A 20721-nucleotide genomic window follows, 5' to 3' on the forward strand; every position below is an offset into this window, starting at 1 on the left:
GAATAAATGTATTCTGGAACCCCCTCGATATTTAATACATTAGAAGCAAAGTTAGGGGGTCTGATTTCACAACGTATGAGTACTTCTACGACAAGGTCTGTTTTCTACTTCGGTGTTGTACAATCGCGATAACAAGCGCTATTACCACAGTTTTCGGGAATATTTCTACTTGAATATTATGGGGAGAAAGAAGAAGAACGCTTCTGGACTTGGTAGGAGCGTGATCAATGACCGATTCCGAGATAAGAGGACATTGCCAGGGACTAAGTCTGGCAGCACATGGGTAGGTTGAAATACGTCTTCCGGTATTCCCATAATGACGTTGTTATCGTGGAATCACTGTGTCACCCATAGCGGGTGTACGTTGCTCTTTGCTTTATGTATTTAAGTTGTTATTTACCTGTTTAAGAACTCGATAAATAATAATTTAGACGATCCAAACAGAAATAACCTTCAATGATAAATGTATTCAATTAGCTTGTCTGGCACTCAGTCTGTCCAAACTTAGACGATTGGCAGAAAGAAAGATCGCAAGTACCCTCTCACTCACATCTCATTGTCCGAGAGGTAGTCGCAAGTAAAAATTACTCTGATCTATTGTCATGGAAATAACTTTCAAACGGGTTCAACACATTCTGGAATAAAATAACAAACCACCATAAACACAAATTGCAAACAGATTAGATGTACACTGTATATTACCATTTATTAATGCATTTTAACGTGTATTCCCTTATCAATAAAATCGTGTGAGAGTTCCTTTTGTAACCCCCACCCCCATAGTTTTAAGTTTCACTACATTTTGTCATTATTGTATTCAGAACATAAATGGAAAGTAACAAAAAGTTGTTAAGTTTGTTAGGTTTAGGGTTGTTAGTTGGTGTGGTTATAGGACAATAAATGTGTTTTTTCTTTTGACTTGACATAGTTGAGAAAAGAGGATAGGGGTACAAAAGTTACTCTTTCCGAAATTTACAATTACTAACTAGTTGCAATACTAGCTATTAAACTATTGATTCAGTGATAAATATAATTTCTTCACTCATGTCAAAATACACACACAAGCTAGCTGTATAGATATACCCTCATGTAAACGTTGGAATGTTACATGTACATCTACAAAATGAAGTATCTATTTTCTGACAAAACTCCTGGTTGGTAGGATGACAACCCTGTGGTTTGACTTACTACAGAGCCATAGAACACAACTTGACCTTAGTTTTGAGATTTCTTCTCAGAGTCAAAATATTTTAAACTTGACCTATCATTAGATTTTGTTGTAACTTTTTCCATATTTCTTCATTTTTCATTCATGTAACAAAAAGTTGTTAATAGGGTTGTTATATATTTTATAATTTTAACTGTTCTTAACAAGCAAGTTTTGAAAGACAATACACATGTAACTCATTTAAATTGCTCTCGATTTTCAAGCTGTTTTCATAAAAGTGTCCACTTTGGGTTAAAGATGATGCTTTTGGACCTTTGACCTTTACCGATGACATACATGTAGTGTTGGTGTAACTACCCCCCCCCCCATCCGTCCAACCATCCAACCATCCATCCATCCATTCAGCCATCTATCCAGCCAGCCAGCCAGCCAGCCAGCCAGCCAGCCATCCATCCCACCATCCATCCATCCATCCATCCAGCCATCTATCCATACATCCAGCCATCCAGCCATCCATTCATTCATCCACCCACCCACCCACCCATGCACCCACCCACCCACCCACCCACTAAGCCAACCCTCTAGCCATCCATCCATAGTGGCATACATACATACATCCATCTATCTGGCCGGCCAACCATCTACCCACTCATCCATCCATCCATCCATCCATCCATCCATCCATCCATCCATCCATCCATCCATCCATCCACAAAATGATACATCATGTATTTGACTGAAATCTAATCAGAACATATAATGTTGTTACTTGTAGTTACATACCAGTGAATTGAATGATGGCTATGAATGGGGAAGATTAAATCTAGATTCTGTCACAGAAGAAAGTAAATTAGATGAATTCTTAGCTGTAGCCGATCTAGCTGGTACTGAGTTTACAGCTGGTGAGTTATTGCTAGTCAATCTAGCTACGCTACATATATTAGAGAGTTTACAGCGGGTGAGTTATAGTCAGTCTAGCTACATTGTATTGCAGAGTTTACAGTTGGTTAGTTATTGCTAGTCAGTCTAACTTGCACTGAGTTTAGAGCTGGTGAATTAATGTTAGTCAATCTGATTCCATCATCCAACTTCCAATATTACAGCAATTCAAGTATGTAGTGCTACGAATACAAAGCCAGTATGTAGTAGTATGTAGTGCCATGAATATAAAGCCAGTATGTAGTAGTATGTAGTGCTATGAATACAAAGCCAGTATGTAGTAGTATGTAGTGCTATGAATATAAAGCCAGTATGTAGTAGTAGTATGTAGTGATATGAATACAAAGCCAGTATGTAGTAGTATGTAGTGCTATGAATATAAAGCCAGTATGTAGTAGTATGTAGTGCTATGAATATAAAGCCAGTATGTAGTAGTATGTAGTGATATGAATACAAAGCCAGTATATAGTAGTATGTAGTGATATGAATACAAAGCCAGTATGTAGTAGTATGTAGTACTATGAATACAAAGCCAGAATGTAGTATATAGTGCTATGAATACAAAGCCAGTATGTAGTAGTATGTAGTGCTATGAATACAAAGCCAGTATGTAGTAGTATGTAGTGCTATGATGAATACAAAGCCAGTATGTAGTAGTATGTAGTGCTATGAATACAAAGCCAGTATGTAGTAGTATGTAGTGATATGAATACAAAGCCAGTATATAGTAGTATGTAGTGCTATGAATACAAAGCCAGAATGTAGTAATATGTAGTGCTATGAATACAAAGCCAGTATGTAGTAGTATGTAGTGATATGAATACAAAGCCAGTATGTAGTAGTATGTAGTGCTATGAATACAAAGCCAGTATGTAGTAGTATGTAGTGCTATGAATACAAAGCCAGTATGTAGTAGTACATGTATGTAGTGCAATGAATACAAAGCCAGTATGTAGTGCTATGAATACAAAGCCAGTATGTAGTAGTATATAGTGCTATGAATACAAAGCCAGTATGTAGTAGTATGTAGTGCTATGAATACAAAGCCAGTATGTAGTAGTATGTAGTACTATGAATACAAAGCCAGTATGTAGTAGTATGTAGTACTATGAATACAAAGCCAGTATGTAGTTGTATGTAGTACTATCCAGTATGTAGTAGTATGTAGTGATATGAATACAAAGCCAGTATGTAGTAGTATGTAGTGCTATGAATACAAAGCCAGTATGTAGTAGTATGTAGTACTATGAATACAAAGCCAGTATGTAGTAGTATGTAGTACTAGTATGAATACAAAGCCAGTATGTAGTAGTATGTAGTACTATGAATATAAATCCAGTATGTAGTAATATGTAGTGTGATGAATACAAAGCCAGTATGTAGTAGTATGTAGTACTATGAATACAAAGCCAGTATGTAGTAGTATGTAGTGCTATGAATATAAAGCCAGTATGTAGTAGTATGTAGTGCTATGAATACAAAGCCAGTATGTAGTAGTATGTAGTACTATGAATACAAAGCCAGTATGTAGTAGTATGTAGTACTATGAATACAAAGCCAGTATGTAGTAGTATGTAGTGATATGAATACAAAGCCAGTATGTAGTAGTATGTAGTGCTATGAATACAAAGCCAGTATATAGTAGTATGTAGTACTATGAATACAAAGCCTGTATGTAGTAATATGTAGTGTGATGAATACAAAGCCAGTATGTAGTAGTATGTAGTGCTATGAATACAAAGCCAGTATGTAGTAGTATGCAGTACTATGAATACAAAGCCAGTATGTAGTAGTATGTAGTGATATGAATACAAAGCCAGTATGTAGGAGTGCGTAGTGCTAAAAATTTATACACACTTGATAACTCATTTTTTTTTCTTTTTTTAATGAAATGAACAGAAAGACTTAACATGAGAGTGGTGAACCCTGAAGATACTGGTCTTCCAACTGCTGCTGAGGTGTCAGCTATTCAACAAGCCAAGAAAGAAAATGAAGAATTTATCAAAATACCAAGAAGGTAGGTGTACTTTTATACATGCTGTTACTTTACTCTCAAGTGTGTGTGTGTGTGTGTGTGTGTGTGTGTGTGTGTGTGTGTGTGTGTGTGTGTGTGTGTGTGTGTGTGTGTGTGTGTGTGTTTGTGTGTGTGTGTGTTTGTGTGTGTGTGTGTGTGTGTGTGACTGTATGTGTATGTGTATGTGTATATGCATTCATGCGTGCGTCTGCATGTGCATGTATGAAAGTGTATGTATATATGTGTATGTATATGTATATGTATATATGTGTATATGTATATGTATGTTGTATGTATAATAGATAGCTACATTCACAACACTGCAAATACAATTTTCCCAAACCTTTTCCAGAAATATGTTGAACTTTATACTGAAAATATGTGTCATATTTCAGACCCCAGTGGGATTCCACAACTTCAGCAGAGGAACTAACATTGAGAGAAAGAGATAACTTTCTGCTATGGAGAAGGAAACTAGCAAGGTAAGTGTACAGATAGAGGGTAATAAACTAGCAAGGTAAGTGTACAGATAGAGGGTAATGAAGTAGCCAGGTAAGTGTACAGATAGAGGGTAATAAAATAGCAAGGTAAGTGTACAGATAGAGGGTAATGAAGTAGCAAGGTAAGTGTACAGATAGAGGGTAATAAACTAGCAAGGTAAGTGTACAGATAGAGGGTAATTAAGTAGCCAGGTAAGTGTACAGATAGAGGGTAATAAAATAGCAAGGTAAGTGTACAAATAGAGGGTAATAAAGTAGCCAGGTAAGTGTACAGATAGAGGGTAATAAAGTAACAAGGTAAGTGTACAGATAGAGGGTAATAAAGTAGCCAGGTAAGTGTACAGATAGAGGGTAATTAAGTAGCCAGGTAAGTGTACAGATAGAGGGTAATAAAATAGCAAGGTAAGTGTACAAATAGAGGGTAATAAAGTAGCCAGGTAAGTGTACAGATAGAGGGTAATGAAGTAGCAAGGTAAGTGTACAGATAGAGGGTAATAAAGTAGCCAGGTAAGTGTACAGATAGAGGGTAATAAAATAGCAAGGTAAGTTTACAGATAGAGGGTAATAAAATAGCCAGGTAAGTGTACAAATAGAGGGTAATAAACTAGCCAGGTAAGTGTACAAATAGAGGGTAATAAACTAGCTAGGTAAGTGTACAGATAGAGGGTAATAAACTAGCTAGGTAAGTGTACAGATAGAGAGTAATAAAATAGCAAGGTAAGTGTACAGATAGAGGGTAATAAACTAGCCAGGTAAGTGTACAAATGGAGGGTAATAAAGTAGCTAGGTAAGTGTACAAATAGAGGGTAATAAACTAGCAAGGTAAGTGTACAGATAGAGGGTAATAAAATAGCAAGGTAAGTGTACAGATACAGGGTAATAAAATAGCTAGGTAAGTGTACAGATAGAGGGTAATAAACTAGCAAGGTAAGTGTACAGATAGAGGGTAATAAAATAGCAAGGGATGTGTACAAATAGAGAGTAATAAAATAGCAAGGTAAGTGTACAGATAGAGGGTAATAAAATAGCAAGGTAAGTGTACAGATAGAGGGTAATAAAATAGCAAGGTAAGTGTACAGATAGAGGGTAATAAAATAGCAAGGTAAGTGTACAGATAGAGGGTAATAAACTAGCAAGGTAAGTGTACAGATAGAGGGTAATAAACTAGCAAGGCAAGTGTACAAATAGAGGGTAATAAACTAGCTAGGTAAGTGTACAGATAGAGAGTAATAAAATAGCAAGGTAAGTGTACAGATAGAGGGTAATAAACTAGCAAGGGAAGTGTACAAATAGAGGGTAATAAAGTAGCCAGGTAAGTGTACAAATAGAGGGTAATAAACTAGCAAGGTAAGTATACAGATAGAGAGTAATAAAATAGCTAGGTAAGTGTACAGATAGAGGGTAATAAAGTAGCCAGGTAAGTGTACAGATAGAGGGTAATAAAATAGCAAGGTAAGTGTACAGATAGATGGTAATAAAATAGCAAGGTAAGTGTACAGATAGAGGGTAATAAAATAGCAAGGTAAGTGTACAGATAGAGGGTAATAAACTAGCAAGGTAAGTGTACAGATAGAGGGTAATAAACTAGCAAGGCAAGTGTACAGATAGAGGGTAATAAAGTAGCCAGGTAAGTGTACAGATAGAGGGTAATAAACTAGCTAGGTAAGTGTACAGATAGAGGGTAATAAACTAGCTAGGTAAGTGTACATATAGAGGGTAATAAAATAGCAAGGTAAGTGTACAGATACAGGGTAATAAAATAGCTAGGTAAGTGTACAGATAGAGGGTAATAAACTAGCAAGGTAAGTGTACAGATAGAGGGTAATAAAATAGCAAGGGATGTGTACAAATAGAGAGTAATAAAATAGCAAGGTAAGTGTACAGATAGAGGGTAATAAAATAGCAAGGTAAGTGTACAGATAGAGGGTAATAAAATAGCAAGGTAAGTGTACAAATAGAGGGTAATAAAATAGCAAGGTAAGTGTACAGATAGAGGGTAATAAAGTAGCCAGGTAAGTGTACAAATAGAGGGTAATAAACTAGCTAGGTAAGTGTACAGATAGAGGGTAATAAAATAGCAAGGTAAGTGTACAGATAGAGGGTAATAAAATAGCAAGGTAAGTGTACAGATAGAGGGTAATAAAATAGCAAGGTAAGTGTACAGATAGAGGGTAATAAAATAGCAAGGTAAGTGTACAGATAGAGGGTAATAAAATAGCAAGGTAAGTGTACAGATAGAGGGTAATAAAATAGCAAGGTAAGTGTACAGATAGAGGGTAATAAACTAGCAAGGTAAGTGTACAGATAGAGGGTAATAAAATAGCAAGGTAAGTGTACAAATAGAGGGTAATAAAATAGCAAGGTAAGTGTACAGATAGAGGGTAATAAAATAGCAAGGTAAGTGTACAAATAGAGGGTAATAAAATAGCAAGGTAAGTGTACAGATAGAGGGTAATAAAATAGCTAGGTAAGTGTACAGATAGAGGGTAATAAAATAGCAAGGTAAGTGCACAGATAGAGGGTAATAAAGTAGCCAGGTAAGTGTACAAATAGAGGGTAATAAAGTAGCCAGGTAAGTGTACAAATAGAGGGTAATAAAGTAGCCAGGTAAGTGTACAGATAGAGGGTAATAAACTAGCTAGGTAAGTGTACAGATAGAGGGTAATAAAATAGCAAGGTAAGTGTACAAATAGAGGGTAATAAAGTAGCCAGGTAAGTGTACAAATAGAGGGTAATAAAGTAGCCAGGTAAGTGTACAGATAGAGGGTAATAAACTAGCTAGGTAAGTGTACAGATAGAGGGTAATAAAATAGCAAGGTAAGTGTACAAATAGAGGGTAATAAAGTAGCCAGGTAAGTGTACAAATAGAGGGTAATAAAGTAGCAAGGTAAGTGTACAAATAGAGGGTAATAAACTAGCTAGGTAAGTGTACAGATAGAGGGTAATAAAATAGCAAGGTAAGTGTACAAATAGAGGGTAATAAAGTAGCCAGGTAAGTGTACAAATAGAGGGTAATAAAGTAGCTAGGTAAGTGTACAGATAGAGGGTAATAAACTAACAAGGTAAGTGTACAGATAGAGGGTAATAAAGTAGCCAGGTAAGTGTACAGATAGAGGGTAATAAAGTAGCCAGGTAAGTGTACAGATAGAGAGTAATAAACTAACAAGGTAAGTGTACAGATAGAGGGTAATAAACTAGCAAGGTAAGGACACTATAGTGTTGTGTAGAATGAATGACTTTCCTCATTTGCATATCATTTGCATGCAGTATGTCATAATGTTAAATTTCAGCACTGTACTGCAGTGCAAATACCATTGTATGCGCACACCTGTGCAAGTTATCTATGGTGTATGTGTAATAATAACCATTACATGTACTTCATTTCAGTCTTCAAGAAAAAGAACACATACTTCTGACTCCGTTTGAGAGAAATCTTGATTTCTGGAGACAATTATGGAGAGTGATAGAAAGAAGTGATATAGTTGTACAGATTGTTGATGGTAGAAATCCATTGTTGTTCCGATGTGAAGATCTGGTGAGTTTTTAAGAGTTTTATTGGGTGTATAAAAGTATTACACAACATCTTTCTAATTTGTTACATTCCACAATCTCATGACAGTTTGCATTATACAGTTATGAGGGGAGTCCATTTCTTTAAGAAAGAGAATAGTTTTTTTTCCTTTTTTTTTGCTACGAACTGTTCACACTTGTAAATATGTTTCACTAGGTTGTATAGCTCTGTAATTTGAGGTATAACTTCTCTCTTATTTTACAACACTGTGGTAAATCTATTTTCTTACCAATAGACTAATGAAGTTTAGCAGTCTTGATTCTTCTGGGTCGGAGAGGACTAATCAATTACTTGATGGTTTTTCCAGATTGAGTGCCTTCCCCAAACAAACAGTATAACTCTCAAAAGATCAATTGCATGTTTGCAGTCACAAAATATATGTTTAATAGATTCTGAGGTTATGTTACAGAAGGTACATAGATTTGACTGGAAGTGTGATAGCTTTAGTTTTATGTAGTGTTTCATTTGTGATAGAAGATGTTGTGTAGGAGTTTTTGACTTATACATTCTTTGTCTCTTTCAGGAAAAATATGTGAAAGAAGTGGATGAAAATAAAGAAAATTTGATTTTAGTCAACAAATCTGACTTACTAACAGAAGAACAGAGACAAAGCTGGGCCGACTACTTCACTAGTATTGGTGTTAGAGTTTTGTTTTGGTCTGCTACCTTGGAAACCGAAAGATACAAAGAACAGCAGGTATATTTAAGACAGCAGGGTTAATCTTTTGTCTGATAGTGGCAAGGCCCCCAATGTCACTTCTGTTTTTCACCAGTTGAACAAAGAAAAATATTTTGAAATAGCTCAATAAATTTAACAGAAGACAAAAGTATGAAACAAAATTGTGGTTCATACACAAATTCTCTTCTATATCTGATTAGAAAACAGATATATCTGAACAAATCAGAAAAATGAAAGATTTGTTTGAAACTTGTCTGTTTCCCAATCAAGAGTGGAAGAAGAGAACTTGTGTATGAATCATAGTACCGGTACTGCTGTGATGTTAACATACATAGTGTTATAAAAGTTATAGTCAGTATTTGTTAGTCTATAACAGTGTGATCTCTTCTGATTTCCCATTGTTGTCAAGTATATAAATTAAATGTGAAAAGGAAAATAAACATTTCAGGTATAAATTTTCTGTATTGCGAGGATCATAATTATTAAGATTAGGAGTTTGATGTTTAATTTAATTTAACTGAATTTTTTTCAGAATGAAGATAAAGATGATGATGATTACATTGATGAGAGTAGTGATGATGATGATGATGATGATGATGATGATGATGATGATGAGGAGGAGGAGGAGGAGGAAGAGGAGAGAAATCAGACTGTAAATAGAGATGCCATAGATGTCGAAACCCATGATGCTGTTTCCAATACTGCCATATCTGATACATGTATTGATAATTCATCAAGAGATGATGCACTCATTGGTGCAGAAGGTGGAAATATAATAGATAGACCTGATTTGAAAGACACAACACAAACTAACCAATCAGACGGTGGACATATCACAGCCAGTGAAAACATGCAAAGAAGTGAAAGTGACCTGTCCGAGGGTGCTGTTGGAATTTCAAATTTAAACGTTACTGATAACCAAGGAACAGTGCTTGATTCTGTAGTCCATGAACAAAGGACTTTAGAGCCAACCAATCAGATTCCAGAGAAAGCACCATGTGACAAAGAGAAAGTTCAGGAAAGTAGGAACCCAGATACAGAATTACATGACATTGCTTCACAGAAAGATGACAGAACTGTACATTTCAAACTGACTGATGATAGTGATGTGGTTGCCCCTAGTGATACAGCTGGTGTGACAAAGAAATCAGAACCTGTGAAAAACAGTTCTAAGTTGTATGGAGGAGAAGAACTGCTGGAAATGTTCAAAACTATTCATACAGGAAAGAAAGTGAGAGAGGAGATGACCACAGTTGGACTGGTAAGTTTGTAGTCTAAGTAAACTGAAAGTGAGAGAGGAGATGACCACAGTTGGACTGGTAAGTTTGTAGTCTAAGTAAACTGAAAGTGAGAGAGGAGATGACCACAGTTGGACTGGTAAGTTTGTAGTCTTAATAAACTGAAAGTGAGAGAGGAGATGACCACAGTTGGACTGGTAAGTTTGTGGTCTAAGTAAACTGAAAGTGAGAGAGGAGATGACCACAGTTGGACTGGTAAGTTTGTAGTCTAAGTAAACTGAAAGTGAGAGAGGAGATGACCACAGTTGGACTGGTAAGTTTGTAGTCTAAGTAAACTGAAAGTGAGAGAGGAGATGACCACAGTTGGACTGGTAGTCTTAGTAGAATGAATACTCAGTACCACTAATTCCATTTCTTTCATTGTAAACAAGTGAGTGATGAACAGCTGTCTCTGTGTCAAGACAGAATCATATTGTTCTACAATTACTATTGGATTAAGAATTAAAGTAATTACCATTAGTCATAGTGTAGTTTATTTTTCAACAGGTTTGAAATTCAAAAGTAATACTTAGAATGACATAGTTCTCGAATTTATAACGTTACATGTACATTGGGGACTCAGTAATCGGACGACAGTCTAAAGTAATCGGACACAAAATCTCAAAACGGCTTCTGTATTTATCTAAACAAACTAACTTTCCTCGACTCCTTTTATTTAAATACAGAGCAAAACACAATGTTAGTAGGGTATTTCACAGTGACATTACATTTGGTCCTTTTTGCATTGAAATGATGAGGAACACTCTCCTATTTGAATTTGATCACAGTCCATGGCACTGCTTAGCAGTTTAGGTCTGGATGTGTAAAGTTAAGATAAGAACTCTCTGATATCTGAGACACTTCTTTCCTCCAGAGAAGTTTATGTTTTCAGTTAATGAATAAACACCCAAATTTCATTGAAAATGTCAATTTTTAACTGAGCATGGGGATAAAATATTAGTGAGAGAGTTACATGTGTATATATTAGAACAATAGTGAAATGATATTTTAGTGTTTTTCTAACATTTCCCCATTCTGTTCTGGCGAGAAAGATTGACAACTTTGGAAGTGTTGCAGTATAAAGTTTGTCTTTGCCGATCTCAACAATGTCAAAACCAACACAGCTATGTTAATGTTAAATCAAAGCTATAGACATATACGTATGACTTGATCTTTCAATACAAATAGTTGAAACAACACAATTTGACAAACCCAGAGAAAACAATGACGTGGATGACTCAAAAACAGGAGTTTGTCTGAAAACTGTGACATTGAGTGCACTGCCCTCTGTGGTGAATCTCTCTGGCTATGGTCTTGGTTACCCATACAGAACCATCATTTGTGGCTCAGTCTTCTGGCTGCCTCTACAGATTCTGGGAAATGCATTGTATGTGATCGAAGATGGCAACTGTCAGTGATCTCAGACAGTCTTGTTTGATCAAATCAAAGTGTGGTCCATTTTTCAATAATGTACAATTATACTGAAAAATGTTTTCAAACATCCTGTATGCATTGATGAGCAGTTTCAGCTACATACATTGTTGTTTTTGTATTTGAAATTCCTTTTAATTACAAAAATATCATATGGTACAGCATTTTGTTTTTTGCAGTTATCTACATGGTGATCAAGTAACTGAACACAGTAGCCCTGTGTCTGTACTAAATGTACACTCATTGATCACATGATTAACAATTATGAATATCATTAACATTTGACCTTTGCACTTTGGCTTCTGTAGGTTGGCTACCCAAATGTTGGTAAGAGTTCTACCATCAATGCTTTGTTACACTCTAAGAAAGTTCCAGTGTCTGCAACACCAGGTAGAACTAAACACTTCCAGGTAAGTTACTTACCGGTAGGATAGAAAGTTAAACACTTCAGGTAAGTCACTTACTGGTAGGATAAAAATAGTTTTATCCCCACACCAAACAAGGAAATATCACTTACGTTTCTATATTTTGTGACAATACCTGTATGAAAGAACTCGTAGCATGAGTCCAAGTGTGGCGTATTCGTGATATTTGCATGAGTTCTTACAATTTGTTCTCTGCAGCTGTATTTGCACTCGCTATGCTCACAAAAATGTAGCGGAAAATATTACAAGCATGAGTGCCAATACCCTGAGTACTGACACTAGCACTCATGAGGCAGCATGGGATTCTGTTATTATTATATATATTTATCATAAACTGTAAATTTTCATAAAAATGGTACTGTGAGATCTCATACTTTTGTTCACAATCAATGAGGGCGTGTTGCCTCATTTGCATATCATTTGCATACATGTATGAAATAATGTTTTCAGTATTGCACTGCAGTGCAAATAATTACTGGTACATACGTGATAGAAAGAATGATCATGTTATAATTTAAAACTTTTGAAATTTAAAAAGAAAAGTGAATGAAAATTAATTATAAGTGCTATAATGTAGTGATTGAATAGTGATAATGAATATGTTGCCAAATACATTATCACTGTGTTTCACTTATTTTGATTGGCCCATTTCTGTCACATGTTAAAATGAAAGCAAATCATATTGCTCCGTACTTAAACATTTTGGTTTTCCAGATATGCCTTGCAACTGATGTGTTATAGAATTTCATTGGTCGAAATTGATCACCTGTCAGAATATCAATGAATCATACTAGATGTTATTAGATTTGACCTAAAGTCACCTTTGTTGTCAAACATTGAAACAATTCTTTTTGTTAGCCCAAAAGCACTGCCAAGAGAGGGCTATTACTTTGGGTTCTGTCCATGCGTGTGTGCTTGAGTGTATGTGTGTGTGCATTCACCATCATATTATTGGCATGCACCACCTGATTTCAACCAAACCTGGTACAAAGGTAACATACTTATGTGAGACATATGTACATGACTATGTTTTATGACTGAATCAAATATGGCTGACTGGTGGAACTAAATTGGTGTTTGTTTGTTGTGTGGCTGTCCTGGTCTTCTTATCATGTTTGTATTTTCTCTGCAGACTTTGTTTGTGGAACCAACCTTGTGTATGTGTGACTGTCCTGGTCTTGTCATGCCTTCACTGGTGTCAACAAAAGCTGAAATGATCGTCAACGGAATTCTACGAATTGATGAAATGAAAGATCATATACCACCTGTTTCACTGATATCCTTTGCACTGATTGGTTGTTAGATTTAGGATGATTTGAGTGATTGGTTGATTGCTGTATTGACGAATTTGAAACGAAACTAGACTGATTGGTAGGAAGAAAGACAGACAGACATCGACAGAAAGAGAAAGAGACAAATGGACAAACACAGATAGATACTGTAGACAGACACAGACAGGCAAACTGACAGACAGACATATAAATGGATGGACAGACAGACAGACAGACAGACAGACACAGGTAGATACTGTAGACAGACAGACAAATGGACAGACAGACAGGTATATACTGTAGACAGACAAATGGACAGACAGACAAACGTAGATACTGTAGACAGACAGACAAATAGAGACAGACATACACAGACAGACAGACCGACCCAGATATAGATACTGTTGACAGACAGATGGACAGACAGATATTATACAGACAGACAGACAGACAGACAGACAGACAGACAGACAGGAAAGCAGGCAGGTAGGTAGGTAGGTAGGTAGGTAGGTGTAGGTAGGTAGGTAGTGTAGGATATTGTTGATACATCAAGGTTTTATGTTTATTTACTTTAACTAATACTTACGTCTGTCAGCGTATTCCCAGAGATGTTTTAGAGTGTATTTATGGTATTAATATAGTAAAACCTAAGGAAGGTGAAGATCCAAACAGACAACCCACAGCTCATGAATTATTAATGGCGTATGGATGTAAGTCATGTCTTAAATTATTACTCAACTACAAGGTTCATTGTGATTGGTTGTGTACCATGAAGCATTTATAAGGTCCATTGTGATTGGTTGTGTAATGTGAAACATTTGCAAGGTTTATCCTGATTGATTGTGACATTAAAGTCATGGACTGCATCACTAAGACATCAAGTGTGTTTATGCTAGAACATTTTGTGATGTCTTTAAAATTGTGAAACATTGGCATTTATAAAATTTGTGTCTGTTTCAAATTGCTAAACTTTACACACTTGTACAATTCACAGTAAAATATTTATTGTGCTCATATAGAAACCAGTATTTTGCAAAAAATTGTCATTTATAAAAAGAACTCTCTCTCAGTGTGAAATATATTTGATAATTTATTTATTTAATTTCTCATCAACAGCACCATAATTAAGGCAGTAACTTAGACATGATACACTTTGAAAATAAACAACACAGAAGTAAATTTGCAAGCTTTAAGATCAAGCATGTACACAAAAACTTAATAACATTTTTATTATGTATGTGTTTACGTACAGTTCCATGGACAAAATTGCATAAAATTTACTTTAAGCTCAGACCACTAAAAGAACAGATTAGTAACTGCCTGTACAAAGTCGTGATCTTACCTTATATCACGTAAAGTAACGCGATATTTGGACCGATATATGTCCCAACTGGATGTTGACAGTCTGTCAGACATCTCAAAATGTGTTCCTGTGTGTACTGTAGTATATGGTGTGTACTTGTGGTTGTATCAGGTTACCAAACACATTTGTTGACATGGATTTCGACAGTGAACTGATAGATTTTGATGACTGAATGGAATGAAGAGTTAGGAACTGACTTTTATGACTCGGAGAACAAGGACAACCAAATGATTCTGACCAATGACAGCTTGTGTACAAATGTTGAGGTGTAACAAAACAATACTAGAGAAATCTTTAATGTATTATTATTGTTCAATGTAGAATAAAAAACAAAACAAATTCTTATACTTAGGCCTCAGACCACACCCGAAGTAAAAGAATGTAGCTTTTTATCCTACATTGAACTATTGATCTCACCCCTAACAGAATATCAAATTACCCAGCTTTGCACTATTCTGTAGAATAGAGGAATAAATTATGTTTTCTACTTTGCAGATGTTAGAGGGTATATGACACCACGTGGTGTGCCTGATGCACCAAGGTCAAGTAGATATGTACTCAAAGACTATGTCAAGGTCAGTATGTCAACATTACATCCACTAAGACTTTGACTATGTCAAGGTCAGTATGTCAACATTACATCCACTAAGACTTTGACTATGTCAAGGTCAGTATGTCAACATTACATCCACCAAGACTTTGGCCATGTCAGGGTCAGTATGTCAACATTACATCCACTAAGACTTTGACTATGTCAAGGTCAGTATGTCAACATTATATCCACTAAGACTTTGACTATGTCAGGGTCAGTATGTCAACATTACATCCACCAAGACTTTGGCCATGTCAGGGTCAGTATGTCAACATTACATCCACCAAGACTTTGACTATGTCAAGGTCAGTATGTCAACATTACATCCACTAAGACTTTGACCATGTCAAGGTCAGTATGTCAACATTATATCCACCAAGACTTTGGCCATGTCAGGGTCAGTATGTCAACATTACATCCACCAAGACTTTGACTATGTCAAGGTCAGTATGTCAACATTATATCCACCAAGACTTTGGCCATGTCAGGGTCAGTATGTCAACATTGCATCCACCAAGACTTTGACTATGTCAAGGTCAGTATGTCAACATTATATCCACCAAGACTTTGGCCATGTCAGGGTCAGTATGTCAACATTACATCCACCAAGACTTTGGCCATGTCAGGGTCAGTATGTCAACATTACATCCACCAAGACTTTGACTATGTCAAGGTCAGTATGTCAACATTACATCCACTAAGACTTTGACCATGTCAAGGTCAGTATGTCAAGATTATATCCACCAAGACTTTGGCCATGTCAGGGTCAGTATGTCAACATTACATCCACCAAGACTTTGACTATGTCAAGGTCAGTATGTCAACATTATATCCACCAAGACTTTGGCCATGTCAGGGTCAGTATGTCAACATTACATCCACCAAGACTTTGACTATGTCAAGGTCAGTATGTCAACATTATATCCACCAAGACTTTGGCCATGTCAGGGTCAGTATGTCAACATTACATCCACCAAGACTTTGGCAATGTCAAGGTCAATTGTGTAACTAAGATCATTTTCCACCTTAAACTGTCAGTGAATCATTCAACATTTTAGTAAATGAAACAGCAGGAGGCTTTTAGTCCTTATTCCCTAATATTTGTCTTCGTTCATCCAAGGAAAATATGAGTGACCTAAGGGTGCTTTTTCGCTACGAGTCACTATACTTGGCTGAATGAAGAAAATTATTGGAGAATAACGTAATTATACCAGTGTCAGTAATATCAAAGAAAAATCAGGGAAAGTAATGGTAATTTTGAATGTTTTGACTCATATTTCAAACATAACAGAACCAGTGATGTAGACCCACGTTGTCATAACATAGACTTGTGTTCTTGAGATGTATAATGACCAGGATATAAATTCCATATTTTTTGTTTCAACTTAGTGTGTGTATGGTATAATGACAGTTATAATCCACACTTCAATACATTTAATTTTTGATATTTTTCTAATTGTATAATCTGATCGTATATCAACTGACTGTTGTTTCTTTCCTCCAGGGTAAGTTACTTTACTCTCATGCACCCCCTGGTGTGGATGAGAAATCTTTCCAGAATTTTGTCACGTTTGAAAAGAGAGACAAAGACACAAACTCTGATGGTAAACAGAAGAAAACTAATAATCCTACTGTCATAACTGCAGAAGGTATCAGGGTAAGTGATCAGTTCTGTGTCTTACCTTTTGTCAACTAACTATTTATTATTTTAGGCAAACATCTACAGACATATGTGCATGTACATATACAGTCACATGTCTACATACATAGGCACATATGTACATCTACAGACCCATATGTACATCTACAGACCCACATGTACATCTACAGACACATATGTACATCTACAGACACATATGTACATCTACAGACACACATGTACATCTACATGTACAGACACACATGTACATCTACAGACCCATATGTACATCTACAGACCCACATGTACATCTACAGACACATATGTACATCTACAGACACACATGTACATCTACAGACACACATGTACATCTACATGTACAGACACACATGTACATCTACATGTACAGACACACATGTACATCTACACACACATATGTACATCTACAGACACATATGTACATCTACAGACACATATGTACATCTACAGACACATATGTACATCTACAGACACATATGTACATCTACAGACATGTACATATACAGACATGTACATCTACAGACACATATGTACATCTACAGACCCATATGTACATCTACAGACACACATGTACATCTACAGACACACATGTACATCTACAGACACATATGTACATCTACAGACATGTACATATACAGACATGTACATCTACAGACACATATGTACATATACAGACATGTACATCTACAGACACATATGTACATATACAGACATGTACATCTACAGACACATATGTACATCTACAGACCCATATGTACATCTACAGACACATATGTACATCTACAGACACATATGTACATCTACAGACACATATGTACATCTACAGACACACATGTACATCTACAGACACATATGTACATCTACAGACATGTACATATACAGACATGTACATCTACAGACACATATGTACATCTACAGACACATATGTACATATACAGACATGTACATCTACAGACACACATGTACATCTACAGACCCATATGTACATCTACAGACACATATGTACATCTACAGACACACATGTACATATACAGACCCATATGTACATCTACAGACACATATGTACATCTACAGACACATATGTACATCTACAGACACATATGTACATCTACAGACACACATGTACATATACAGACACATATGTACATCTACAGACACACATGTACATATACAGACCCATATGTACATCTACAGACACATATGTACATCTACAGACATGTACATATACAGACATGTACATCTACAGACACATATGTACATCTACAGACCCACATGTACATCTACAGACCCATATGTACATCTACAGACACATATGTACATCTACAGACATGTACATCTACAGACACATATGTACATCTACAGACACATATGTACATCTACAGACACACATGTACATCTACAGACCCATATGTACATCTACAGACATATATGTACATCTACAGACACATATGTACATCTACAGACACATATGTACATCTACAGACACATATGTACATCTACAGACACATATGTACATCTACAGACACATATGTACATCTACAGACACACATGTACATCTACAGACACACATGTACATCTACAGACCCATATGTACATCTACAGACACATATGTACATCTACAGACACATATGTACATCTACAGACACATATGTACATCTACAGACACATATGTACATCTACAGACACACATGTACATCTACAGACACACATGTACATCTACAGACACATATGTACATCTACAGACACATATGTACATCTACAGACACATATGTACATCTACAGACATGTACATATACAGACATGTACATCTACAGACCCATATGTACATCTACAGACCCATATGTACATCTACAGACACATATGTACATCTACAGACACACATGTACATCTACAGACCCACATGTACATCTACAGACCCATATGTACATCTACAGACACATATGTACATCTACAGACACACATGTACATCTACAGACCCATATGTACATCTACAGACACACATGTACATCTACAGACACATATGTACATCTACAGACCCATATGTACATCTACAGACCCATATGTACATCTACAGACACATATGTACATCTACAGACCCATATGTACATCTACAGACCCATATGTACATCTACAGACACATATGTACATCTACAGACACATATGTACATCTACAGACACACATAAACATCTACAGACACACATGTACATCTACACACACACATGTACGATACACCATAGATACAGATACTTGCACATCACACACACTCAGCCATATTATATATAGACACATGCATGCGTGCACACACACACACACACACACACACACACACACAGTCACAGACATCCACAGACATATATATATATATATATATATATATATATATATATATACACACAGAAACACATATGTACACATACTGAACCCCCCCCCCCACCCCCCCCCCCCACACATGACTACTACACTTCACACACTAGCTTATAATAATGATAATCTTTATTCATCCAAATCATGCAATTTGGAAATTTGTTGAATAATCACCACAGCAGCAGTGGCGTAGTGTTGAAAGTTGAAGTTGAAGTCCATAGCTTCCACTTGACTTTAAAAGTATCGGTAAAACAATTTTGACCGCACTAACTTTTACGGAGCAGGTTTGTTGTTTATCAATAATTAAACATATAACACCTGCTCTCATTGGATAAGAAGATAGCATTCCATGTTTGATGATACCGAACTAACCAATCACACCACTTGTTCTTCTATTATTTGTCCACTGTTCTATCATTTCAGAGAAAACAGCAGAGTGGTCAAAGTGATGTTGATACAGCATTTTTTAGTCATCAAAATGTTCAAGCACACAGCCGCGGAGTTCAAGGAGTAGCAGGTTATGTCAGAAGAACACCACATACTCAACATATCTCTGAGAATCCCACTCACAGTGTCGATACCAGTCAGTTGTCTATTGCTGGCAAACCATGGAAGAAACATCACAATAAAAACAAAAAAGAAAAACTGAGAAGAGTCCATAGGTATTTAGATGAATGTTAGGTTTTCAATCTAATCTGTTGGATTAGGACTCAGACCACTTTGTTAGTGGTCTGAGATTAGGATGACAATTTGAGTGAAAATTTGATAAATTGTTGACTGACAAAACTTTGTTGGTTTCTAGTTGACTGGTTCTATTTCATCCGTATGGCTACTATTATATAAGAACCTAGCATTAAATAGTGGGCCTTTAAAGACCCACATCATATAAGGATTAGGTGTGAAACAGTTGTCTTGTAAAGATATAGAAAAGTTGACCCAGAACAAAACAGTCCTATATAATCCTCATGGATCCACTGATACGATAACATTAATGTGGGAACCTGGGATTGAATTATGGGTTCTACTGTATGGAGGAAATGTCATCCGATAGAAATGAGGATATATGAATATTGATACAGACAAACTAGAGGGTAGCAGTCAGTAAAAAGTGACTACAATTGTATAAAGAACGTTGTTATGTCAAGTATGGACTTTGTACCACTTTTGTCAATAAATGTCAAATCAACAACTTCATTCTTTGACTGTGCTTGTTTTTATAATTCACTCAAAGAGAGAGAGAGAGATATAAGGACTTTTGGTTACTAAACCTTGAATGTTATGTATGTCAGTGAATCCTACATCTCAAAGGGCCAATATCCTAGAGAGTAGTAATGAATAGCAATTTTAATACCAGATACACTTAAAATGACTGAAAATGTAAAGTTGGTTATTGCATTGTAATTATGGTATGGATACCTCATGAATTCAAAAATATGAATGTTTTATGA

At 36.1% G+C, this 20721-nt stretch overlaps 1 protein-coding gene across 1 annotated transcript; it reads left to right on the forward strand.

Moving 5' to 3' along the window:
• Nucleotides 1–84: 84 nt before the first annotated feature.
• LOC144451362 (large subunit GTPase 1 homolog) lies at nt 85–20418 on the forward strand. Its single transcript, XM_078142174.1, has 13 exons — nt 85–283; nt 1944–2070; nt 4007–4124; nt 4517–4603; nt 8009–8156; nt 8716–8889; nt 9404–10132; nt 11888–11989; nt 13137–13280; nt 13862–13985; nt 15134–15213; nt 16735–16887; nt 19697–20418. Exons 1-13 carry the CDS (start codon nt 179–181, stop codon nt 19952–19954), a joined length of 2349 nt encoding a protein of 782 aa, XP_077998300.1. The 5' UTR covers nt 85–178; the 3' UTR covers nt 19955–20418.
• The last annotated feature ends 303 nt before the right edge of the window (nt 20419–20721 follow it).

This window comes from Glandiceps talaboti, chromosome 21 (assembly GCF_964340395.1).
Source record: "Glandiceps talaboti chromosome 21, keGlaTala1.1, whole genome shotgun sequence".
In the NCBI taxonomy this organism is placed as follows: Eukaryota; Metazoa; Hemichordata; class Enteropneusta; family Spengelidae; genus Glandiceps; species Glandiceps talaboti.